The 25,635-nt window shown below is 37.5% G+C and overlaps 2 protein-coding genes across 4 annotated transcripts; one reads left to right on the forward strand and one right to left on the reverse strand.

Annotated features, from left to right (window-relative positions):
• Positions 1 to 5,825: 5,825 nt before the first annotated feature.
• caprin1a (cell cycle associated protein 1a) lies at positions 5,826 to 15,565 on the forward strand. 3 transcript variants are annotated; one of them, XM_041980867.1, is made up of 17 exons: positions 5,826 to 6,010; positions 9,295 to 9,429; positions 9,832 to 9,894; positions 10,088 to 10,174; positions 10,514 to 10,755; positions 10,902 to 10,984; positions 11,407 to 11,565; positions 11,653 to 11,705; positions 11,803 to 11,883; positions 11,978 to 12,136; positions 12,494 to 12,602; positions 12,757 to 12,818; positions 13,133 to 13,264; positions 13,537 to 13,690; positions 13,843 to 14,031; positions 14,120 to 14,229; positions 14,349 to 15,565. In XM_041980867.1, the coding sequence occupies exons 2-17, from the start codon at positions 9,295 to 9,297 to the stop codon at positions 14,433 to 14,435; spliced, it is 1,905 nt and encodes a 634-aa protein (XP_041836801.1). In that variant the 5' UTR covers positions 5,826 to 6,010; the 3' UTR covers positions 14,436 to 15,565. The 3 variants fall into 3 exon arrangements, with proteins under 3 accessions (XP_041836801.1, XP_041836818.1, XP_041836809.1); XM_041980875.1 differs by having other exon boundaries at positions 5,828 to 6,010; positions 13,160 to 13,264; XM_041980884.1 differs by lacking the exon at positions 13,133 to 13,264.
• Positions 15,566 to 15,600: 35 nt separating this feature from the next.
• Positions 15,601 to 24,291, reverse strand: nucb2a (nucleobindin 2a). Its single transcript, XM_041980896.1, has 13 exons — positions 24,181 to 24,291; positions 23,656 to 23,796; positions 22,821 to 22,928; positions 22,501 to 22,633; positions 22,254 to 22,357; positions 20,628 to 20,813; positions 20,321 to 20,411; positions 20,179 to 20,237; positions 20,009 to 20,101; positions 18,576 to 18,665; positions 18,304 to 18,474; positions 17,820 to 17,880; positions 15,601 to 17,738 (listed from the first exon to the last, which is right to left on the reverse strand). Exons 1-13 carry the CDS (start codon positions 24,202 to 24,204, stop codon positions 17,509 to 17,511), a joined length of 1,491 nt encoding a protein of 496 aa, XP_041836830.1. The 5' UTR covers positions 24,205 to 24,291; the 3' UTR covers positions 15,601 to 17,508.
• Between the last annotated feature and the right edge of the window lie 1,344 nt (positions 24,292 to 25,635).

Consider the following 25,635-nt stretch of genomic DNA (forward strand, 5'->3'; position numbering starts at 1 on the left):
GTCCAAAAAAAGAAATCAGAAATTTATCATTTACACTGAGAAAAATGCAAAGGTAAATTATTTATGCCATTTCTTGTTATAATTCCTATATAGGCAATAATAATACTTAATAAAAGTTTAAATGACCTACAGGGGCATAAAATATGCAGCCTTTTTTAGGCCTATATTCCTAAACAGGTCGAGATGGTTCAGTCAAGCTAATTTAAACACATTTTAAATTAAATATAGTGATTAAAATTAGCTCAAACTGTTGAACTAGATAGTACATCGAAAAGACTAAAACATAATTGTCACAACCACTTCCTTGTGAACTGATTTAATTTAAATTCTGACACAAATTATTTTTATGGAGCTGTGGACCCACCCAAACTATGTCTGTGACTGGCAGATGTTATTCCAAATCTAGTGTCTAAACTGAGTCTCTGTAGGTGTTTCATTCCTGAACTGGCTTCCCATGATGCCCTCTGGGCCAAGCTCTGTAGGACAGAGGTGTGAGGTCTGCTCTGGTTTCATGGCATTGGATAAGACCAGCGTGTGGGTTAGATTCCTGTCACTGAGCAGACCAGCTTAATGCTGATGCAGTATTAAGGTCAGCCAACACTAGTCACGCAATACAGAATGAAAAGTAAGAGAGAATGTTATACTTCACAGTTTTTTTAATGCCTTAGAGCAAACCATACAGCAAGAACATAAAAATACCCATACATATATATATATATATACATATATATATTGAGAGTAGTAAAGGCATCTTGGAAAAGTACGCGTTATTAAAAGTAAGTAATTGTAAAATATGCGTTAAACCACATTTTAGCAAGAATTTGTAATAGAGTAAGCTCATTTACTTATGTTAAAATCATTTTCTTTCTTTCGTTTACCCACTGAGATACTATATTTTACCTGGTAACACAAACGCAGGAGCAAAAACAGTAACAAAAACAAAGATGAGTATGTCATTGATGCTGTCCACATCATTCTTCTTGTGAAACCTATTTGCTGTGTCAAAATAATAAAGTATGTGAAAAAAACTGAATAAATGCTTTGAATTTTAAATATACAGAAAGGACTTTTCATTTAATACACGTTATTATAACTGAGGAGATTATTCATTATCAGTTACAATGAAGTCAGAGCATAAACTGCACATGAAACCTTTATGAAAATTTTAGAATATTTTAGTGGAAAATAAAATAACCCTTACCTTTTATTAAGCCTTATTTATTGGATAGCTTTTGTGTATAATTCCTGTCTATCTACAACCTGAACTCTCTCTTTTATTATCCATATTTTTGGAACATCAGCACTTGAAATACACCAACTATTCTTGAACTGTGCAAAATGTAAAGCATCCACTTTATTATTTTTATTGTAACATATACAAACCAACTGTTCTGTAAATGACATGATGATATACTTGACAGGATATCATATCAGTGCAGTGATTTTTGATGCAGAATAATGAAGGAAAAGAAATAGAAGAAAACTGGGGACACCTGCAACTCTGCAAAGAAACCTTAGTCTTTCAGAACAAAGTTGGTAACAAATAAATCTGAATTTTAGTGCATGTTTTTTTCAGTCTAACAAAATTGATCCTCTTTAATCTGTTCACATTTATTATAAATGTTGCATACCACCTGCAGACAATAAATAAGGACCATGCATCATTTACTGTGCATACATGTAAAAGCATAGTGTGCATATGTGTGTGTGTGTGTGTGTGTGTGTGTGTGTGTGTGTGTGTGTGTGTGTGTGTGTGTGTGTGTGTGTGTGTGTGTGTGTGTGTGTGTGTGTGTGTGTGTGTGTGTGTCTTCACAGAGAGACAGTATGCAGCAAAAGATATACATTTTAATGTCATACAGTTCCTTCTGTTAGAACTTTGGTATGTTTATAGCTGGAAAATGCACCTCTTAACTGTAATTTCTCACACCTGTTACACACCTAAATGTAATGGTCTTTTTAAATATGCCATCCACAGATGTGTTTATTCATCTGTGCTGTATATAACTGAAGCAGGGCTGGATACCAGTGCTCATGGAACTCCAGAGGCCATGCAGTAAAATATTTTTCTTGCTATTGATTATTAGGGGCCAGCATTTTCATGCAGACACAGGCTTACATTGTACAAAAATGGTGAAGTATCTACTCATTTTCAGGTTTCTGTAAATGTCGAAAGATTATTAAAGTTACACTTTCTCAAACTTGATATTGTAATTATACTGTCAGAGAGAGAGAGCGAGAGGAAGATGTCTGGGTTTGAGACATGCTGTAAAAGGATCAGATAATGAGGAAGACTAAATACCGCAGAGCCTATGTACAGTATGGAAAGGCTTTCAACGGACCAAGCGCCATAGCCCACAAGGATGGATGTTTGCCCTGATCAGTCTCTGTAGCCATGATCAGAAGGATTCTTCTGTTACTTTACAGCTTCAATCTCAACTTTTGACATGAGGGCTCACAGCCTTGTAGAGCTATGGCTTTGCAAATAGATTCATTACAACTTGTGGTGAATCTTTGATAACCCCCAAAAGCACCAGTGGCCTGATCTTATAAATGGAAGGCAGTGCAATTGGTTTTAAACTTTGACCAGTTGTGGGTTCCAATTATCATATATTTCTTGTAGGGTCACAAACAAGCCCACTTTTGGATTAGGCACCAAATTCAAATCTAATTTACTTGAAATAAAAATTGTATAATAGAAGATAATTGCAAAAGTTAAGTGAAGATCCTTATTGTCTGTCTGCAACACATAGGTCATGAATTAATGTTCCCTATATCACTGAAGAGGGCTGCTGGGAGTAAAAAAAAATCAGCCTTTCATTCCAAAAGTCTGGAAACAGCCAGGGTCCTAGTATTGTGTTTCTAGTGACATACAGTATTATAAAACAAACCAGTAAAAATGGTATGGTTAGGATAAATCACAGTGAGAAAAATGTACAGACAAAACCATGTGAAGATGCATAGTTTGAAAGGGAGAGGAAAAACAGAGATGGGGGGAGCCAGATGGGGGTGCAGATGAATTTGTGCGCTTGCCTGAACTGCATTGCAAGTGCTGTGGGGCCAAGGTGTTTGTGGGGCTCTGGTGGTTTTTCAGTCAATAAATCTTCAGCACATATTTAATCCAGTCAGATGTGCAGCAGGAGAAGAGCACTGAAGGATGTACGGCCATTACTCAGCAGCCCACATCAGAGAGAGGAGCTGGGGATCTGTACACCCCCACCTTTGTGGTTGGAGAGGGATTCAAATGGGACAGCCAACCAGACACAGCGAGTATAGTTGAGGTGTAAAAACTAAATGTAAAAGTTAATTAAGAAGATCTAAACCTCTTAGTTTTAAAAAAGTCAAATCTCTGGTTAGAATAAAATATAAAGGTCCAAATCTTTCCTCTTTCTTTTAAAGATTTTCTTTTTTTTAACTACTTTATGTGTGTGATGGGATAAAACCATCAGACTAACAGGAACAGGTCTGCTAAAATACAACATGTCTCCATGGGCACTTACATGCAACATTTCCTGTTTTAAGTTTTGCTGTGACTGTTTTGCTCTGAGTTTGAGACATTAGTATTAAATCAGCACTTACCACATTTGGGGGGGGGGGGGGGGGGGGGGGGGGGGCATTTGTTTAATTTCTTTACGGCTGTTTTTGGTCTTCTGTTTTGCACTCATCACTTTAACTTCTTTAATTTCAGCAGTTTGTGCTGCTGTGCACACCTGCACGTGACTGCTAATTCATGGTTACACTGAACTAGGAAAAAACTACTGAAATTACTAATAGAATGTGTTGAAAAACCATCTTAAAAGCAAGGCAGGATCAAGACTTGCTTTGAAAATGGTTTTTCAACACATTTTAAGTGTAATATCCTTTCACTATTTGGGAACATGCACCATCTACTGCTCATTCTGAGCTATTACATGAAATGTAGTATTTTATGGATTTGTTTTCTAGCATCCTGAAATAGTTCCTATGAACACAGCCAGTGTTGAGAGCTGCCAATGAGGACACTGAAATGATGTCCACTGTCTTTTCTTTTCCATTTTTCTAGTTATAAGAACATCCTCAAAAGTTTTTCAAAAGAATTTGTAGTTTGATTCTTGTATTTTAGATTTAATTAATTTATATTTTACCAACACATCTGTGTCAAGGTAAAAAAGTAATAACATTTGAAATGTCATCAGACCTAGTGAAGGAGAAGAATTACTGCTGTGTCATTTTTTTCTATTTAGACTGTACACAAAGGGGCAAGTCACTCTGACCATACCTTTTCAGCCAGTATTTTGTCATATTACCCCATTGTCATCATTTTAATGTTCATCTGGAGGAATAGTAAAAATAGAAAACTCTTCCTGGTTTTCAGGCATGAAAGTGGATATATTTATGAATAGGCTGAAAAAATGAAATCTGATATTAATGACTTCGAACCCATGTGCTCCACTGACCAAGATGGCATTTAGCACTGGTGTAAAAAAGAAATTTCATCTTTTAATTCTAAGACTTAATGTATCAGAACACTAAAGTCTGTCCTTTACCAGTTCTTGAAATTGGATAAATACAGCCTCAAGCCTCACAGCATAATTATTTACATGTTTTGTTTTTATTTAACCAAAACTATATTTATTTATTTAGCTAAAATGGGGAAGCAGTGTGTGAAAAACTAACTACACCCTTAATGCTTTTATTGGAATTAAGAGGGTAAGTAGCAACCAGGCACTGCTAATCAAATGCACTTTATTAATACAGTGCAAAGATGGCAAGACATCAACATTTATCTTAAAGAATAAATTGTTGCTTCCCATCAATCAGAGAAATGTTGTGAGGCCATTTCCAAACAAAATGGAATCAGTCATTGAACAATGAGAAAGACTGTTCACAGATGGAAAATATTTAAGCTAATCATCATTCATTCCAGGAATGGATATCCAAACAAGTTCACCCAGAGATCATACACTGCAATGCTCAGAGAAATTCGTAGCATCCAAGAGCTACAAATCATGCTCCACAGGTCTTAGTTAGCATGTTTGTTAAAGTTCAATGAGACATTGAGAAAAAAAAAGGATTAAATTTGGTTTGTTTAGAAAAGTTACCAAGAGAATATTTCTTCACTATAATGGCAGGCCAGTTTAGGAATGCAAAAATGCATCTGCACAAACCACAAGACTTCTGGATCTCCTTTGGAGAGACGATACCAAATTGGAGACAGGCTACAGCCATAACGCACTGCACCATGTCTGGAGAAGAGAAACGCTGCATATCAGTAGAAACGCCTCATACCGACTGGTGGAAGAGTGACTTTGGGCAAGTTTTGTAACCTTGGTATTCTGTAATCACTAGGTTGACCATGACCTCCTCTGTATGCCGAGGCACTCTAAAGTCAAACGCAGGTCCATCTGTCTGACAGAAAATCTTGGCTGAAAATAAGTAAACATGGTTGTGTGTGTGTTTATTTTTTATATAACACTGCTTAGCTTTGTTTAATAAATAATAATAAATAATGACATTGTAATATGGCAAGGGTCATTGTTTTTATGTTTTATTTACCTAATGTTAAGGATTGGTGAGTGCCTGATTTTTAAGGAATAATTTACCTAACAAAAAGTATCCAAAAAATATTTCAAACTAGAATTAAAAAGCTAAAACAGAATATAGGCCATCGCGTGTTTTTTCAGTAAAAAAAGAACAAAAACAACAATGAAGGCAGTCTTGAGCTAAGAAAAGTGATTCTTTAAAAAATGACTAAATGCTTGCAGTTAATTCTACAAATGGTCTGTAGAGCGAAGCACCGCCCGTTTCCCGCGTTTACACTGCCGTAATTTCCTTAGCAGAAGAAGAAGTTAGCGCAGGGGTCCTTGTAGCCGCTACTATTAGCTCAGCAACAGCTAGTCAGCCATTGGCCGGTACGATCCTAACCATCTAGAAAACACCACTTAAAGTAAAATATACGGACTGTACTCAGCGCTGCACAGCTAACGAGAAATCCGACATACAAAAAATCTCTTTGAAGACAAAGAGTATAAAGGTATGGTACACTTGGCATCAGCGTCAAATGGCTATTTAACCAGAATTTGAGTAATAAGTCTTTTGTCATCTTAATCGCGTCGGCTGCACAAAAACGTGTTGTCACGTCGTCCCAGCGCGGTCTTGGTTTTTCACGGTTAAAACGAAATGTTCTGGGTGGTGATAGTGTTTAGTACAAACATATAACGAGTTTCACTTAAATGATCAGCTAGTTTTAACTGACATCCGGTGAACTTGGGGCATTAGCCACATATCGTTGAAGAACATGCTATGAGCTAACAATGGGACCTGGAGATTAAGAACACAACAGCGGTTATTAAACTGATTTAGTTTAGCTGGTCATTGTTACTATCATTCCTTGTTTTTTGGTGAAAGCCTATAATTATAACCCAGCTTTAAAAGTGGAATTTAGAACGTGCGTGTTTTACGGGTCGGTAGGTTCTACCAGCAAGGTTAGCTTGTATTTCTAATGTAGCTAAGGTTAAAGATTTCAACTTTGAATAGCAGGCCGACATTTTAATTGGCGTTAAGTTTCTGGACCAGTTTTAAATCTGAACCTAAACACAAACCCTTTTTTATTCCAGTTTGATACCGAACTATCGTTAGCCAATAACTTTGTGATCTGGCTGAATCTCAGAGTAACTGGAATTTGTTCAAGCTGTTTCTTTGCCCAAAAAATACGCACACCTCATTGAATTATTATTTCCATCTGGCCCAGTGCGCAAGGTTTCGTCCGAGGTTTACTATTAGACAAAGTTGTAAAAACATCGAAGTCTGCGTTCAAAGCAAAAATGAACATTCAACATATAGTCGTGATAAAGAAAATACACACTCTTTCTCTTATGGGGTTTTATGTGCCAGCAAATAATTTTAAGAAATTGAATAAATAAACCTAATCATATCAGATTAGGTAGGTGCAACTTTAGTTTAACAGCAGCACGTGACATATTAAGTTGTATCACAGTTCATTTAACAACTAAGCCAAACAGCATTTGACCCACTAAGGGCACTGCATCATTAAGCAAGCTGTTAAACCGTTTCAGCATCAGTAATTTGATCTTTTTCCGTTTGATGCCATCAATCATCTACATCAGTGGTTCCCAACTGGGGTACTGGACCCCCCCAAAGGGTTCCATAAAGAGCACAGGGGGTCCCAGAGTTTTTGAACATTCAGAGCAATTGTGATCAATGTCCACACACTGTCCGTGTTTTAAGAAGAAAAAAGTAAGGGCATATGCTTTTAATTTAACTTTGGCTCCGTCGAAGGACAGGACTCAGCCAGAATACATTATTTATGGTGAGAATCTCCCTTTTGAAAGCATAAAACCAATCATGGTTTCAGAACAGGGTGGGGCAGAGGGTCGATGGTTTATTACTATTTGAATGAAGGGAGTCCTCAAGAAAAATATCACTGATATTGGGAACCACTGATCTACATTGTTGTGGAGGAAGTTTGGCCCATTATTCTTGACAACAGTGATTTGGTTAATAAAGGTGTGTTGGCTTCTATGCTCATAAGCTCGTGTCATAGGAATTAATTCAGGTGGAGGTCTGTATCAAAAAGGACAATTGTATAACTTTTTCTCAAGGTGTGCTTCAAGGTCTTTGTCCTAATGCATGGCCCGATTTTATCCAAGATTCAGCTAATATAAAAAATTAGAGCAGTTCATGGTTGGCTCAATGAGTGCAAGGTGCCCAGCTCCTCAGGGTGCAAAACACACTCAAATGATCATCCCTTTTCCTCCTTGTCCTCCAAAGAACATTGTTCCAGGTGTTTTGTGGTTTGTTTACACATAACTCAGTAACCCTACTGTAAGCTGTTCTGCTTTTAAACAGAAAATAGATTTTCTCCCGGTAACTCTTCCAAACAAGTAATACTATAACACTCTTAGTGTTTTTAAGGTAAATGCAACTTACCCAAGCATTGTCCTTCAGACCTTGAGGTGAACTTGCTGGAATGTCCACTTCCTAGAAGATGGGCAGCAATCTTGAATGTTTTCCACTTGTAAATATTTTTTTACTGTTTAGAATATTGACTCCAAATAGTTTAGAAATGACCTTTATAACCCTTTCCAGATTGATGGGCAGAAAGAATTACTTTTCTGAGTTTACTGCTGACCACTTTCTTTTCTTTTTAGCATGTTACTAACACACATCTGAACACTTTAGACAAGCAAGCTGCCAGAACTTGTGCTTTTATAGAGTTGACCACACTTACTGATGTTCTGTTAATCAGGTGCACTTGATTAGCAGCACGCGGTTGCTACTTCTTATTTCCAGTGGAAGTAGTAAGGGTGGACTTTGGTTTTTCCACACATTGCTGTCTCGTTTTGGCTGCACTTTTGTCAAATATAAAATCGCAAAGTTCAGCATGTTTTTATGTACATCTGAAGTTCTAGTGTAAATCATTGTTTAAATCTGCAGGTGTTCAACCTATAAAGTATGATCTAAAAAAAACTGTTAAATGTCAGTATTTTATAAGATTTAAAAGCATGTTGTATCTGTCAGTATTTAAACTTGTCCCACACAGGTAAGTGTACACACAGGTTGTGTGTCAGTCACTTTTAGAGACATAACTTTGACATTGAGGTATATAAACTTTGAAAATTAGATTTGCTGCAAAAGGAGGCCATGTAACTCCTCTACAGGAATGATGGGTTCACCACCGTTTGTAAAGGCAGCCACAGTTTCAGTTTTATCTGCTTCACAACTCCTGTTAACAAAGAGAGGTAATTTCATATGTTCCAACTTTTAGTGTCAATAATTAACTAGGTGTAATAGTTAATTAGGTGTATGTATTAAAGTATTATCATGCGTTCGCTCTAAATGTGAGAAAATAAACAGTGAAAGGTGAAACAGTGTTTGACAATGAATTGAATAAAATATGATTTTTTTTGTTTTGTTTTCACAATGTCGACATAACTGCACAGTGCAAATAAATTATATCCTAATAATATCATTAACACTTGCACACAATCATAGTTCTTCTAGAAATTTATCAGAAGTGTGTGAAGCAATTTCAGGGTACTCCATGTGATGTACTTTTTATATAAATTGCATTATTTTTATTTTTAATTTGGTCTTAAAGCTTTGAATGTTACTGCGTTTCAATAAACTTGTATTTATTCTTCCTTGTTTAATTTTTTATTCAAAAAAAAGAAACCTGATGTGTCCATGAGTCAGGGATTCTCCTACAGCCCTGTAATTTTGTATATTTTCACCATTTAGGCACTATGTTGTCCAAAACTTTTTAAAAATGTTTCTTTATTCATTTCCTTCCATTAGATGCCTTCAGCAACGGTTGGCAACACCGCTGTCCAGTCTGCCATTCCAGACCTGGGAAGTGGAAGTCACTCTGAGGCCATGAAGCACGTTCTTGGTGTTATTGACAAGAAGGTCCGCAATATGGAAAAGAAGAAGGTATGTATGCATATCTCTAAAATATTAAACTTTTGACTTTTTCTTCCTTCATTAAACCCTGATTATTTTGTTAAAAAGATGCTTTAAGTATCTTAGGGAATTTAATAATGTTTATATTTTTGTCATCAAAATGATGTGTTTTAGTTTTCACAAATATTGTTTCTAAAACTAGTCATCTTTGAATGATTACATTTATTTTGAATGCTAGAAAAAAGGCTTGATTGAAATGTACCCTTATGGGTTTTTAGCATATCAGTATTTTTTCTTTTATTTTATTACATAAGTGGCTTGTACAATAAATTAATTTGAAGCCTCTTGTCTTATTACCTTTTTATAATAATTTATGAGATTAATACTTGGAGACTTTCGTTTTTACATGTAATTCCTTTCATGGTTTCACAGTCCAAACTAGATGACTACCAGGCAAAAAAGAATAAAGGAGAACGACTGAACCCGGATCAGCTGGTAAGATAAGAAAACATGCAACAAAGCTATACACTTAATATTTAAATAATAAATAATTAAACTATCTTTTTTACCATCAGTATTAACATATCATTAATTAGATCTATTGTAGGGTAATCTTATTTATTAAAGAATGACAAAACAAAAGTAGTCCCCCACAAACGTCCATTTGTCTTCCCTGATGTTCTTGAAGGAGGCCTTGACGAAGTATCAAGAGATCAACAACAACCTTGATTTTGCTCGAGAGCTGCAGAAGAGCTTCCTGTCAATGGGTCAAGAGGTAAATAAGAACAGCACTTTTAAGCTGGTGATCAATTGTCATGATCATCCATTTTGACTTTAGTCAGGATTATGACTTTTAAGTTGAGTTTTTATTTAAAAAAATAAAAAATATATATTGTTATTTTGCTTACAATTAATATATACTATTCTAATACAAAAACCACACCAGTATATTCTAATTACTGCCTGGTTTAGTAAAGCCTGAAAATTATAGAGGACCGAAGAGCAAGTAGAATTGGTTCAGCTCTGATCATTGAAAGTTTTTAGTGGTACTGAGTGAGATTGGGATTTGTTTTTAAAATAAATTGTGACAAAACATGCGTGTTTGTGCATTTAGATTCAAAAGGCAGTGAAGAAGTCTGCACGGCGAGAGCAGCTGCAGCGCGAGGAGATAGAACAACGACGGCTGAAGACAGTTTTGGAACTTCAGTATTTACTGGACCAACTGGGAGATGAAAGTGTCAGACAGGACCTTAAACGACCTGATGCGTCTGGTTCCTCTCTGCTCACTGATGCTGACCTTGCGTCACTTGATGAGTTTTACAAATTGGTGGGACCTGAAAGGAACTACGAAGTGAGGTATGAAGGTGCATGTAATTTCCAGTGACAAAAACTAGCAGTTAAGTTTTTTTGTTGTTGTTTTAACCAGCTCAGCTAGTTAGGATATTGAAATAGATGATCACCATCATTTAATAAATTTTATTCTCACCTAATGTAATTTTCAGATTGACTGACCAGTATGAAGAGGCTTCGCTGCACTTGTGGGAGATTCTTGAGGGCCGAGACAAGGCTGTGGCAGGAACCACATGTAAACATTTTCATACCTGTAGTTACAAATACTAGTTTTTATAAAGTGTATGTAGAAACCAGTACTCCAGGTGCACTTATACACTGCATTGAATTATCGACACGTACATTGATCTATACAGCTTCGAAAATATGCAACACTTGTGTAAATATAGGCTGGCTCAGCTGCTTTATCTCTCCATGGAAACTCTGACTTATTTATGTTCTTCAGAACGACATCAACTTTTACAGGATTTCATTTTTATATGGGTTTTATGGTTTTGGCTGTGTGCTTCATGTTTTCTTTTTCTAGGGGGGGGTTAGAGTAGATCAGAAGCTTCCCTTGTGTGTTGGATAATATTTTAAACATTTTAGGTATAACAGTTGCACAGCATTGTAACATTTATCCACCCTACTTCTGTTCTGACTTCATCTTTGTTCCAGACAAGTCACTGAAGGACACTCTAGATAAAGTGCTTTTGAGTGGTTACTTTGACAAAGCACAAACTCATCAGAACGGGGCATGTGAGGAGGAAGAGGCACAAGAGGAGCAATCTGCAGTGGCTGAGACTGCAGTGGCTGGAGAGCAGCAATCGGAACCTGGTAACCAGCAACACATTAGCAGATACACATCAGCAAAAAATTGTGACTCTTTGAGAAAACTATTTTGACTTTGCTTTTTTCTTTCAGAAGGATTAACCAGTGAAAACTACACAGAGGCAGTTAAAATGGAAACCACAGAAGTAAGAATTGCTTGTATTGTTGCTGCAAAGAAATCCCACCATCTGCTGCTTTTGCTTTTCCTGTTTTAAATGAAATTATTAATATCTTTTGTTACAGTTTAACAGACAGTTCATTCCAGAAACTACTTACAGTAGTACAGACAAAGACCAAGTGGAAGAGTGGACTGTGGAGGCTCAGGTATACTCCACTACTGGATCACTTTAGTCCCCAAAGCCTTCAAACACTTCAACTCTGCATTTTAAAGTTGTCTTAATGTTCCTGTCTTGAATAGATGGTGAGTTCTCTCCAGCACCAGCCTCCTGCAGCCAGCCTCCAGCTGGCTCCAGAGCCAGCTGTTACTTCTCCCTGTCCTGACCCCGATCCAGTGGTCAGAAAGCAGGCAGTGCAAGACCTCATGGCCCAGATGCAAGGGACGTACAACTTCATGCAGGTGAGCAAGCACTGCACATACTGTATGTACAGATACGTTGATTGATTAATGTGAGGTGTTCAGTGTCTTGTTTTGAGACAGATGGGTAAAAGAAAAGTGGGGAATTTACAGTTTTATAATTGTGTTCTATTTAGTAACAATTCTAAATTAAGCAACACCCAACATGGCAGAGGACGTACATGATGATACAAAGACAGTCTGATAATCTTTGTGTGTACCCAGCTTTAGTCAAACCTTTTGGAATGGTGCCCTACCAAACTCAAACAGAAACTCAGCCCAACTCCAGTGTTTACCACACTACCCATAAAATCTGATTTATGATTCAACGCTATATTTATTTACATATTCTTCTTGCAGGACTCCATGTTGGAATTTGACGGCCAGGCTCTGGACCCAGCCATCGTGTCTGCTCAACCAATGAAGCCTGTGAAGACTGTTGACTTGCAGCAGATTGGTGGCCCTTCAAGTAAATAATAAACTGTGACTTAACAGATTGATTATATTGTCTCTCGTCACTAATGACATGGACTCACTATCATAGTAGTGTAATTTATCAATTGGCAATATATATTTTTTTATTATTTATTTAAATGTGCATTTTTTTATTCTTTCTCCTTCAGTCCACTCGGAGTCCAGGCTTCCTCAAACAACTACAGTGTCTGGACCACAAGAATCCTCACAAGTAAGCCGAATGCATAGCAGAGCGTGGTCAGTAAACCCTGGACAGTTTGAGCAGTCTGAAAGTGTAGTACAGCCAGTGAATAGCAAGAGTAGTAAAAACATTTCTTGAATCAGATAGTAAAATCTCAGATGGATGAAACATGTTGTGCTCTGACATGTCCTGTTATCTACTAAAATTGCAGGGAATTCTTTGATTATTATAAGAAAATAGAATGTTGCATTGAGGTGAATAATCAAAGATGCCGTCTCACCTGATGCCCACTTCGCATTCCTTGTTTCCTTGCCTTCCAAATCCCCTCCCTCTTACTTACCCAGTCCTCTATGTTTCTGTCGTCTGAACAGTCTCCCGCCCCATGTTCCTTGTCCACTGCCTTTCCACCTGTCTCCAAGCCCACCCACACTGGAGGCATCAATGTCAACGCAGCACCTTTCCAGTCGGTGCAAGCGGTATGCTCTGGGTCCATTTAAGCCATGTAACAGTGACCTTATTTGGACTGGTCTGGAAATGGTTAGCCTCAATACTTGTGCAAGGCTTAGTAAGGGTTAGTCAAGTAAATCACATCTGAGGCCAGATAACATATCTATTGTAGCAAAAAGTGGTTGATTATTGGTGTATCATCTTCATGTCAATTTAACTTTCCCCCCTTCTCTGAACGTACAGAAAGTGTGATTCTTGGTACATAATGGAATATTTTTGCAAATGTATTTTTTAATTTTAGGTATTTAATATGAATGCACCTGTACCTCCACATACTGATGGCCAAGCAGACCCTCTTAAGCAGTCCAGCCAATTCCCTGGTGGCTATGGACAGAGCTTTAGCAACCAGTCAGAGAATGAGCAGCCTGACATCTCACAGGAGAGATTGCAGTCAGGTAAGGGTAGACGGATAGTTTGAATATCTTAAAGGAAAATTTAAAATAACTCAACATCATGTGTATTTATCATTCTCAGTTTGTCGAAATGCATTTAACATGTTAAAGCCAAACTGCATAGGTCCCCAGTGCATCATAGACCTCTGTTTCAGTTGTCGGTGGGTTCCAGCCCCAAGACCAAGTCATGTCCTCAGCAGGAGGCCATGAAGATTCCTCTGCAGCTGCAGGGTTTGGACAGTCTGGTCAGTCCTTTTACAACAGCAGGACTGCACCTAGGGGTGGGCCCAGGAATGCCCGTGGCATGATAAATGGATATCGGGGCTCCTCGAATGGATTTAGAGGTATAAGCATCAAACTGCGTCGCAGATACAATAATAAATTGAACTTGATACCAGCTTAACTATTCACTTTAACGTCTTTTGTCATCAGGGGGATATGAAGGCTACCGTCCTCCTTTCTCAAATGCCCCTCCCAGCAGTGGTTATGGTCCAACCCAATTCACTACATCTCGAGACTATTCCAGTAGTAGCTACCAGCGGGTAAGAGGCTATTCACCAAAAACTTCAAGTACTAGCGTCAACTTATTAAGTGTACAGACTTAACAATTTCAGTTATAAGAGATTGCTATTTTTTTGTAAAACCTTGCTTATTTTTAAAGGAAGGTTATCAGCAAGGCTACAAACGCGGAGCAGCCCAAGGACCTCGAGGTTTATCTCGAGGTAACTCTCAAGCAATGAGATCATAAAGGATCCTAAGGACCGTCAAGAATGCGCCACGTTGAACATTCAGGATTTTTGAATGTGTTTGCCCCAACTCACTTTTATAACAATTTTTTTTTTTTTTTTTTTTTCAACTCTCGGCCTACTTATCAAAGTCAGCCTGCTTTGGCCTGTCTAAATCCTCTAAATGTCACAAAACGCTGAAGTTCATCACATGTAAGATTCTCAGCAAGTCTGTGTGATGTAAAACTACAAATAGATATTCCTGTAAACTTGAAAGATTTCATTAATTTATTTTTTGTACAAAATAAATGCAAAAAATACCCTGCCACTGTCAATCTGATTCCATGAGAATGATTTTCTCCTGCCCTGTGCTGTCAACCACTTGTCCTTTTGATCTTATAATTTTTCATAAAAGCATTTATTTTTTTAACCCATTCATCTCTTGCACCATCACCCATTTGTATGCTGTTACTGGTCGAGACTGTTTCAATAAAGTTGTATCCTAAAAGCCTGCGTTATTAATAATATGTTTTGCTGCTTTTTACTCTGTGTGGTTTTACTTTAATGGTTCAGTTGATGAATATTGGCAGTGGTTCTGGTGAGATGTTGGTTCTGATTATGGCAAGCCAGGTGCCAGCAGTTTTCCTTTTCACCAAGTGGTCACCGAGTGTATGCAAACAGGTCCAATGAACATTGGTACACCCTTTGATCTTGTATTCAGCCTGTTCATTGTAAGAGTGAGTTTGACATTTAACTAGTAACAGACGTTCTTATGACCTGAAGGGTTACATTTCACTTTTAAGTTTCCCATGCATGTTCTAAAACACACCAAAGCACACCCTTTTCTATGACTTGAAATCAAAATGGCATGTACCCTCCAAGCACTGCATTTTGCATTAAAACCTAAGAACATGCACTTTCTAAAGCGTTCCTCGGTAAGTTAGTTTTATTTTCATATATATATGTTCATATTTATCTGAAATTAAGTGAGCAAGACAACTTAAAAAGATAAACAAGTTTTATTATCTTGAACTGAGGTGTACGGTATTGTCAAATGACATGTACTTGCGGCAAAAAAAACACCATGTGTATTTTGTGCAAACAATAATGTGATATTTGAAATTAAAACATGGCACATCAAGAGAAAATGAGGGGGAAAAAAAAGATCTTTTTAGGTGTATTTTTCAATTATGTACCACAGTAAGGCAGAGATGTCACACGTTATGCATATTTAGCTTTCTATGAAAAGCAGCCTGAAATGCACAGCTAGTGCACCAAATGTGCCATTTGTGTAAAACTTTTCAAATTAAGACTAATGTACATCTTTTACCAGAACAGATTTAACATATCTGGCTGCTGCAAAAAAGACTCCTTGTTAACTGTTTAAGATAAAATCAATCTCAAAACTATATTTAACATTAAAAATCATGATCAAGTATGATCCTTTCATAAATAAGCATGGTACGTACACATCTGTGCATCAACAACCAAATCTGAAATGGTCACTAAGCTGTGTAATAAAAATGAAATATTTTAGAGGGCCACCAATAAATTCTTTTTACAAGCAGGTTCTTAAACAAAATACTAACAGAAGAATGTTGTAGCCAACCTATGCTACAAAATGTTTTGTAGAACTTAAGAGTTTTAAGGAAATCTGTTGTGAAAGCATCCCCTCATATTTAAAATTTCTTCCACCTTTATTTAAGCAAAGCCAGCTGCATTGCAGCTCAAAACTGACCGGTGTTACGCGCTTTGCTTTTTAGACAAAGCACATACTTTCAGTTGTTGGGATTGAGAAAAATACAAAAGTCTGACAGTACATTTGAAGAGCAGTCCTAGTAAACATCTGACAGGAAATGAGAGCAAGCAAAAATGATGAATAATAAGGGTGTTATAAGATTACGTCAACAAAATGATGATGGAAACAATGTTTTCTAAATAGATCCACAATGACTGTAGATCGATTATTGGTAAATTAAAATATACCTAGATGCATCGTTTCTTTACTTTGTTTGAAATTAAAAGGTTGAGGGTACAACATGAAAAGACTATGCCAGTTCTGTTATGCATTCTTCATTCTATTTTGACTTTGTACATTAACTGGAAAGCTTCAAAATGCCCAATGCACTCAGGTTCAATAGTGGTTTGATACAGCCCAGTAGCATATCAACCAAATATTATGTACTTAAGATGTTTGAGGGTATAAAAGTAAAGTTACTTTTTACACCTTAAACCCCTCAACATCTGTACTCTACATACTGTATCTAAAGCTCTGTTTCCACCGACGGGTGCAGGACGAGGCAGGTCGGGACACATTTTTTTTGTGTTTCCACATGAGAAAACTGAGAAGAGTACCCCTAATATCTGACCCGTCCTACTTTGATGGGACCCTTCCGTTGGGGTATCAATCTAACTAACCTGACCTGAATAGATGGGAGTTTGACATACTACAATCCATTGAGAAAAAAATGGTCACTTCATGTGCGACCTTGTTTAGAACAACATATTTTCTTTTTGTTGATTAAATCAGTTTAAAATGGCATTACGAAGCACCGCCAAGAAAGAACCCAAATTGTTGGATGATCGCCATTCTCCTTTGTTTCTTAATCATGTTGTGTTATACTTTAAAGAAGGTGCTGCGATGTGATGGCGTCATGCTGTTACTTAGCTGAGGCATCTACCGCTATCTGACTGATACTCAAGTTAGGTCACGGTTGGCTGTGGAAACACAATGAGATTACAGATTACAAACCATATCCGCATCCTAACCTCCCAGTCCTGCACCCGTTGGTGGAATTGAGGCTTTACCGACTCTTGGATCAAACACTTGCATTCTCCTTTGTGCATTTTGGGATACATTTCTATGGTTTGTGATTTTAAAATTCTAATTTTCTTAGGTAATGAAAGGATTACAGATTATAAACACTGGGATAACAGAGATTCCAGATGGGCCCTTCTTCTTTAACTCAGGTGTATTCAAAAACCTGTACTCCTGATCATACTGGTCAAAGAGGCCTTATACTCAGGTGGGGCTGCTCCTTTGTACACAGGACTTTAGGTGCTGTGAAGTCTGGTTATGAATTTTTGACAGCATTGTTATGGCAGGTGATGCAGGCTTTGTGCAACTTCCTCATGGCCTGGTGGTGCATCCTGATGTGTTTCGGGGAGACCTTGGTGGGGGGGATCTTGATTTTGTTGTTCATGATGATCCTGAGGCATTTCATGTGTGGGTTGGGGTGCGTCTTCTTGTCCTTGTGGTTGGGCCTCTTGTTCAGTATGCAACTGACTGTCAGCTGCATGCGTTTCTGGGATTGCATTTTCTTCAACTGTAACACAGAACCAGTTTTGAAATCTCTACTCAGTCTGTAAATTTAAACAACAACCAAAATAGTTCAATCTACACTCACCGTGCACTTCTGGAGGGGGCTCTATTTTCTGAGACTTAAGCCGTTCCATGTGCTCAACTGCCTGGAATGAGTTACATTTCATTACATTAGTTACATTTTCTTTAATTTGTACAGTGCCTATCATCACATTCATTTGACAGCTCAAACGAAACATTCAATCAAAACATATACATATCTGATTATATCAAATTAGTGTAATTAGAATAAATGACTTTTAGATTTATATATCTATCTCCACAGCTCGGCAGACGGCAGCTTTGACTCCATCTCAAGCACTCCTCCATCTTTGGCCTGTCCATGTTGATATAGTTATCTTTCTGTTCCTAGATGTTTAATAATTGCTCTCAGGTCAACAGCTCTGACAAGTCACACAATCAAGATGGTTGTATATGAAGCCCTGGCTGTCTGAATCTATACTTCTGCTATTACATTGCAGTTCCAAGGTGAAAAAGGGTTTTTCTAGAAATACTGTAGAGCTCCCTACCTGCTGAAGCTCCATTTTCTGCGCATTAAGCTGCTCTTGCTGTCTCTCCAGCTCATCTCTTTGTTTCTGGAGATCAACGGCTCTCTGATTGAGGTCTTGTTCTTGCTGAGAAAGATGCTCCTCAAACTCTCGCATCTCTTCATCTGTATAGGCCTGGTTCTGCTCCAGGGTCTGACAAACAAAGTAAATGGGATATTGGTTATCACATTTCTGCTTCTTTTAACATCATGGTTCCAGGATTAAATTACTCCTAAATCTTGGCAGCACCTCACCTCCCAGCTATCTGGCTCCAGGAATTCTTTTTTCTTTGTAGCAACCAGGAATTCATCTAAAGACACCAACCTGTCTTTGTTTGTATCCACCTATGACAAAGACAAGATTATACTCACCGGAAGATCATGGCATCAGTAATACATAGTTTATTTTCAAACATAGATGCAAAGCTGGGTGAAGTACAAAATGAGTCAAGTTTGTTTTTCCATTCTGTTGCATTTTCGTCATAGGTTCTGCATTAGGGGTACGACTGGATCACCATTTTCCACAAATATCTACATCCCATAGAAGAAAGTCTGTATCCTCTTTTTGCAAGAGTTTTATGTTTTTTTTTATTTTAAAACCTAAACATAGAAAAAGTTGTCTTTTCAAAAGGTTTTCTAACATTTGCGACTCTAAACGGGTTTTATCTAGCTGGGCTGAGGGGAAAATGGCTCTTTGGACTGTAAAGGTTGCAGACCCCTGTTCTAAGTGTTAGTATTTCAGCAGAACCTGATCTAATATGGTCTGGGTCCCCAAAAAGCAGTGGATTTGCACTTTATGTACATCACAGACCAGAAGCTAACTTCATCAATGTCAGGCTGCATCTCTTCCATCCACGCTTAAGAGTTCAAAAACTAAACAGCCAGACGGTATTTACCTTATTTAAATGATGACATGTCATTTCTGTCTGTACATGGTTGCACGTTCACATAGGTGCACACACTCACCAGCGGACAGAGAACATGTCTCCAAAAATATGTGGCATAAATATCAGATAATAACCAGGCTCCACAAGCTTACCATCCACCCCACCAACCAAACTGAAGTACCAACGTTTACAGCTACAGTATTCACCAACGTCTCTGCTCGTATCTAAAGAGTCGAGAGCGTAGCTCTAAACTGCAGCTGGATTTTAGCTACAGCTTTTCTAAAGCTTCAACTTCTGATTGGTTAGTAATGTGTTTGAGAGCGACGCAGTGTTCCTCTCATACCATTGGTAGATGAACTCAACATTAGCACACACATCAAGTTATTAAATTGTCTCTCTTTTTTTTGGGGGGGGGGGCAAAAAAGCTGCATGCTGGATATCCATCACGGTGCTGGAATACATTAGCCCTGCATCTAATTCCAAATTTTCCCCCTTTTTTCAATTTCTTCTGGTCCCCTTGTTTCCTTTCTTAATGGCTCAAACTGTTTATCTTGAGGTTTTCAACACAGGCTCCTGACAGCGTTCTGATGAGTATTTAATGAGATAAATGTCAGAGTTTAAGTAGCACAGCCAAACACTTCCAGGTTTTAAACCAAATGTAAAAAGAAATTCCAATAACTTAGAAAAAAAGGATACAGTTTAAATACTACTACAGTACTATTACTACTACTAGTGACACAGCAGTGGTAAAAAGAATGTCATAAACATGGCAGCTGTAGCTTAGAGTTTGTTTTACTGTACCTCATTCATAACATGCTCTCTCATTCGTAGCCTCTCTTCCTCCATTTCCACCATATCATCCTCTTCATTGGTGGGGTCATAGATTTTTTCCAGCTGTAATAACAGAAGCCAGCAGTCAGTGTAAAGCCATTCACTCAAATATCACAGGCTTTCACATGTTACAGCTTTACCTCTTTGGTAAACAATGCTTCAAGCTCCTGTTCGTCAAAGAAGCCATCTCCATTCGTGTCTGCATTATAACAAAAGAGAAAACAAATATTTAGATTCTGACGGGCTCCCATTTGAACACGTATTGGTTGGTAAAACTCTTACCATGTAGGTTGAAAAAGGTCTTTGGATCAAAATCCTCTGGATCAAGACCATCAGCTTCCTCCCACACCTCTTTCAGCTGATTCTGGCTGCCCTGCATGAAAGTGAAAACTTACTAAGAAACAGGAGCATGGTTGCAGATAGTAAAAAATGTCAAAGCTGGAAATTACCACTGCACCAAACCCATATTGTGAGCACAATGTTTTAACTGCATATCCTTTAAAATGTTAAAATGTGGACCCAGTCTTATTTTCCACGACTGTAAGAGAACTTGCCTCTTCTCTGTCATTTATGTCCCTAAACTACTTACTGGGTGGTTGACTTTAGGGTGATCAGCATGTTTCTTCCTCATTTCCTCATAGTGCTCTTCCTCTTTTTTTCTCTCGTCCTCATCCAGAGTTTTCAAGTGTTCCCGTCTATCATGCTCTTTCATCATCTCATACTTCTTGAACTCCTCATGTCTCTCTTTGTCATAGTTCTCCAGATCCTTGGTGGCCTGGATGCAGATAAAAAGGTTTCACAACTGGTTCAGTTTAAGAGTTCAGAAGTGCAATGTCTTCTTCTGTAGTTCAACTTATTGTCACCTTCCTAAAATAATGGCCCAAGTAATTTTTTTTCAAAAATTATTTCTTTGCCTAAACCATCTTTTTGTGATGCTGGCACCTCTGATAACGTCACCAACACCCACACATGAACAGATCATGTTATAAATTGTTCATCTGAGGATGTTGGTGACATTATCAGACGTGACCAGCTTCACAATAAGATGGTTTAGACAAAGAAATATTTTTTGTAAAAAAAATGACATAGGCCATTATTTTAGGAAGGTGACGTCAACTAATATATTTATATTGTATATAGAAGTTTTTACTTGCATTTCATATTCTGGAATGATTTATGAGGATTTTGTAGTTTTCTATTGTTTCATCCAGCTAAGAACCTTTTGTATGAATAACAAATTGGGAAAAATAATGCTACAACGGAAAGTTAATTGTAAAGCTTTATTATCCTGTCAGACTTGATTTGATAAATATCCTCAGAAATAACCAACGGACACCTGTTTCCTCACAAACACACACTGACAACTTCTTCTTAGCAACTGAATGAGATCTGACTATGGAACTTAACTGAGCTTATGAAGTCAAGGAAGGATATAAAAAGATATGAAAGAGCGTATGGCTTCAATTCAAACTGGCCTAGAAAAGACAACAACTAAATGATCAAGAAAACTTGAAGATCAAACTATGTCTGCTGGGCATAACGGTAAAACCAACACCCTGTTTGATTGTACCGGAGCTGCAGGAAGTATTAGCTGACAAGGCCATCCCCTGCTCACCATGATTCAGTGGACAAGTTTCTCAGCCCTGAAGTCCAATCAAGAACAACAGCTGATTATTCCACTGCTAAAACACACAGCCTGACTGCCAGAAAGTGGAAGAAGTGATATGACGTGAGTAGCTTGTTTTGATAGAGACAGATTGAGACAGTTGTGTTAACAATGGCCCAAGCCCGATTCCTCCTACTTGATCCTACCCCTGTATACTATAGAGCTCCTTTCAGCTGTGGTGATGGGGGCCATGTGGATGGTTAGATGACCATGTTCCTAGAGCCCCAAAAGAAAGGGGATACCTTATCTCTGGAAAACAGAGCCAAATAGGGCCAAATGGAAAGAAGTGAAATGCCACTGGCTTTTTTTGTCCCATGATTTTAGAAGGCCTGACTGCTACCACTGACACTGAATAGCTAATGCATCTTCCTGGTCCATCCATGAAATTTTTTTTCATCATTTGTATGTTAAAAAAACAAAACAAACAAAAACTAAACAAAAAAACAGCTCTATGGACTGACAGTGATGCTGCACAGTCATGACACAGAACTTCCGTAATATGTGTTTCAAATATTTGCCACCACAAAGTGTGAAGTAGATGGAATTTACCGATTTAATTAGCCGATCCAGGTCATCCACTTCAAATGTATGTGGGTTCATGTGGTTTAAATACTCAAACTGCTTCAGGAGAGCCTGGTGGTCCACCGCTATATCTGCTCAGGGTAATTGTTAGCAAACATTAAAACGAAGATGTATTATAAAGCATTTTTCTGACAATACATTTAGTACCTTGAGTAGCAGCATAAATTTTCATACATAATTCAAAATGATACATAAATTGTATTGAACAACATACCATTCCCTCCTTCTAGGTCTTGTTTGGCCTTAATCAGGGTCCGTAGTCGGTTTACTTCCTGCCTTTTTAACTCATCTAGTTTTGTTCTGACATGATGGCTGACAAAGTCCAGCTCTTTAGCCAGCTTACCTTGCTATAGTATAAACAAATTAGGCAAAGGTTAGTTTTACTCAGCGAGTGAAAATAAGCTATTTTTGCCTTGAAATGTCATAATAAAATATACTTTATACAGAAAAACAAAAAACATAAAACGCTTGTATTATGCTATTATTTGACATGCATTAAGCCACTGGAATAAAAAGAAGTGAAAAGCTGTGAACCTTAATGTCCTCCATATCTGTATTGTGTAGCTTTTCCCTGAAGTGCTGATCCTTTTCAAGAAAATCGATTACTTCTCTGAGGTAGCGGTCATAGTGGAGTCCAGTGTCCTGTAAAAATTGTAACAGATAAATACTTTAATCCTATATTAATGTAATACAATTGATATGCTATGTATACCTAAACTGATCTTTACTTTTGTGTCTTTGAAATAACATAATCATCTATTTTTATTAATTTTAAGTGACTGACTACTTAAAAATTGTAAAGAAAAAAGAAATCATGAGATGTTTATGCACTACTGACTAAATAAATGTATCCAGAGGTCTGATCCAGAGATTCTATGTTTTGTCATGTAGACTGTGTTACAGTCTCCTCCAAACCTTAAAATCTTGCAGCTGCTTTTTAAAGATCACTTACTTATTTAGTTAAACGTTACTGTGCATTTTCAAATAAAAAGAATCGGTGTTGCATTTTTTTTAAGTTTTTTTTTAAGTTAAGCCAATATTTATATTTGTGACTTGCGATTCTAAATTCACAAGTCAACCCAGTCTGGATCTATTTAATTATCAATGACATGGACTGATCAAATCACAGGTTTTAAATGAAATGTTTTTAAATAAAAAGTATTTTATTTTGGTGGAATGTGATTACATGCTATGTCTCAGTTAAAATAGTCAATTAATCATTTATTAAAACCAGTAGAAAGACTAGATGTGTTAATGCAAGTTTGACTTCTCCCTCATCAATAGCGAGAGCAAACAGTGCCCTTTATTTGCTGTAACGCATTATACTTGTTGTATGTCCAGTTTGTGTAGAAATGATACGTATTCTTACCACATTCGCTGGCGGCTCCTCTGGCTTTTTCTCTGGTTCTTTGACTTTTGTCTTATCGATACTGATGGGAACTGCCTCTACAGACATCAGCTGCACCAGCAGCAGAGCCCAACCGGTGAGAAAAGCCCGGATCCAGCACATCTGGATATGAACACAATTAGAACAGGTATACTGTTTCAATTATATCAATTTTTTACTCTGAGTTGATATTGACGTGAAGCTGTGTAGAAACCACTTTTATTGCCCAATTTCCGCAAATCCTCATGATCAAACAGCTCTTCTAGCTTCACTTTGCATTAGTGGCTAGCTATTAATATCTAGTGGAAGCTGTTGGTGTTAGCTTTAGCTCTGCCACTGATAGACTGAGCTAATAAGTGACAAGCACCAAACAGGCTGGTTTTCACGTTACGTTATGGAGATCGTGTGAGCTACAAAGCTTAAAATACGGAACGTTTACCATAACACTTAACCTTACATTAAAGGCTTCAGTAAGGAGCATTGCCGATGTACCACTTGTCTACTCACTTTAATGTGAATCCTGGACCCCATATGCTCCGCTTTCCTTCTGTCGGTACCTCTCAACTGAGTTTACATTACGAGCTAATTCGCTAGTCAGCATGGTAGGTTGCGACGGAGGAAGCGTTAACCTGAGTGGCCAATTCAGACTTCCGTCAAACGAACTAGCAGGTTGTGTTGCATTGAATTGTACGTGGCGAGATGACGACAGACCGGTGGGCGGTCCCTCCTTGTTTCTAATCTAATCGATTAAGTTCAGGGGAAGGAAAGTCTGAAATAATTTTCAGACAATAAGATGACAAAACCCTTTTGTATTTATTGATACAACGTCAAACGATATTTCATAAACTGTTCAGGCATTTGCATTTTTCAGCTTTCAAATCAATGAAGTAAAAAGTAGGTACTATGCCCCCCTTTAATGTAGTGGATTAAGAAATATATACAATAACCTTTATTTAAAATACCTACGTAATCCATGAGTAAAAGTAACCTTAATCCTAAGAGCAGTGAACACTGATGAGACTGTATAATTAAGGATATTAATGCATTCACAACATAAATGCTTTCACTCGATGAAATTAAATCAAATGAAAAATGCATTATTAATCCCAAAAGGAAATTGCAATGTTGAAGTAGGTTTTGTTTGTTTTAAATTAAAAGCTACTGACAGGAATGACCTCTGGTATCTTTTTCTTTTATACTGGAGTTGACACAGCCTCACACTGTTTTTTATTCACTGTGTTGTGCAGAGGATGCGAAGAAATGTCCATTATTTTCAGTAGCTTGTTCAGCATTATTTTCTGGATAATCAGCTCCAGTGCTTATAAGGATAAATAGCACCAAAATACTATAATTAAAATGTAAAAATGTAGGCTTTAAGGAAGTCCTATCTGCAAAATACACACAATTATCAAATGTAAAAAGCTCACTACACAGCTATTATTTCCATTACTGTAAACATAGCACAGTGTCCTACCGATATGCTAATGTTGCATTTAAGGTTTTGAAGTCACTTGTTAATTTGGTTTTAAGCATTTTTTTAATAGCTGCTTATTTAAGGTAAAATATTTATTCTTCAAGGAAAGCTTCTTAACAAAATGTGCAGGGTCTAGTATAAGGCTACATGACTTATGAATGAGAATGCTTGTTTAAAGTATCTCAAAAATACACCTTAGGACATGAATAAATATATACAGTCAACTTTGTAGCAACATCATGCAAGTTTCAAAGTCATGTGGATGTTTCAGAACTGAGAGTTCATAAACAAAGAAAAAACCATCTTTACTGAATTTCCTGTGGCCCTGCAATGGACTGGTGACCTGTCCAGGGTGTACCCTGCCTCTCACCTGCTGGGTTAGGCTCCAGCTTCCCTGCGACCCTTAATGGAGAAAGCGATATAGATAATGAAGGAATTTCCCGTAAATGTAGCTTAAGGGTGCAAAATCACCCAAACTGCAGATCTGC

This window comes from Melanotaenia boesemani, chromosome 1 (genome assembly GCF_017639745.1).
Source record: "Melanotaenia boesemani isolate fMelBoe1 chromosome 1, fMelBoe1.pri, whole genome shotgun sequence".
Lineage (NCBI taxonomy): Eukaryota > Metazoa > Chordata > Actinopteri > Atheriniformes > Melanotaeniidae > Melanotaenia > Melanotaenia boesemani.

Excerpts from the sequence above, each read along its gene's own strand:
- caprin1a (XM_041980867.1), top strand. The coding sequence starts at position 9,295 with ATGCCTTCAGCAACGGTTGGCAACACCGCTGTCCAGTCTGCCATTCCA. Across the intron at positions 10,756-10,901 it reads GAAAGGAACTACGAAGTGAG|ATTGACTGACCAGTATGAAG; the intron begins GTATGAAGGTGC and ends TGTAATTTTCAG. Across the intron at positions 11,706-11,802 it reads TTAAAATGGAAACCACAGAA|TTTAACAGACAGTTCATTCC; the intron begins GTAAGAATTGCT and ends CTTTTGTTACAG.
- nucb2a (XM_041980896.1), bottom strand. The coding sequence starts at position 24,204 with ATGGGGTCCAGGATTCACATTAAA. Across the intron at positions 18,475-18,575 it reads TGGAGCCAGATAGCTGGGAG|ACCCTGGAGCAGAACCAGGC; the intron begins GTGAGGTGCTGC and ends TTTGTTTGTCAG. Across the intron at positions 17,881-18,303 it reads AGAAAATGGAGCTTCAGCAG|GCAGTTGAGCACATGGAACG; the intron begins GTAGGGAGCTCT and ends AACTCATTCCAG.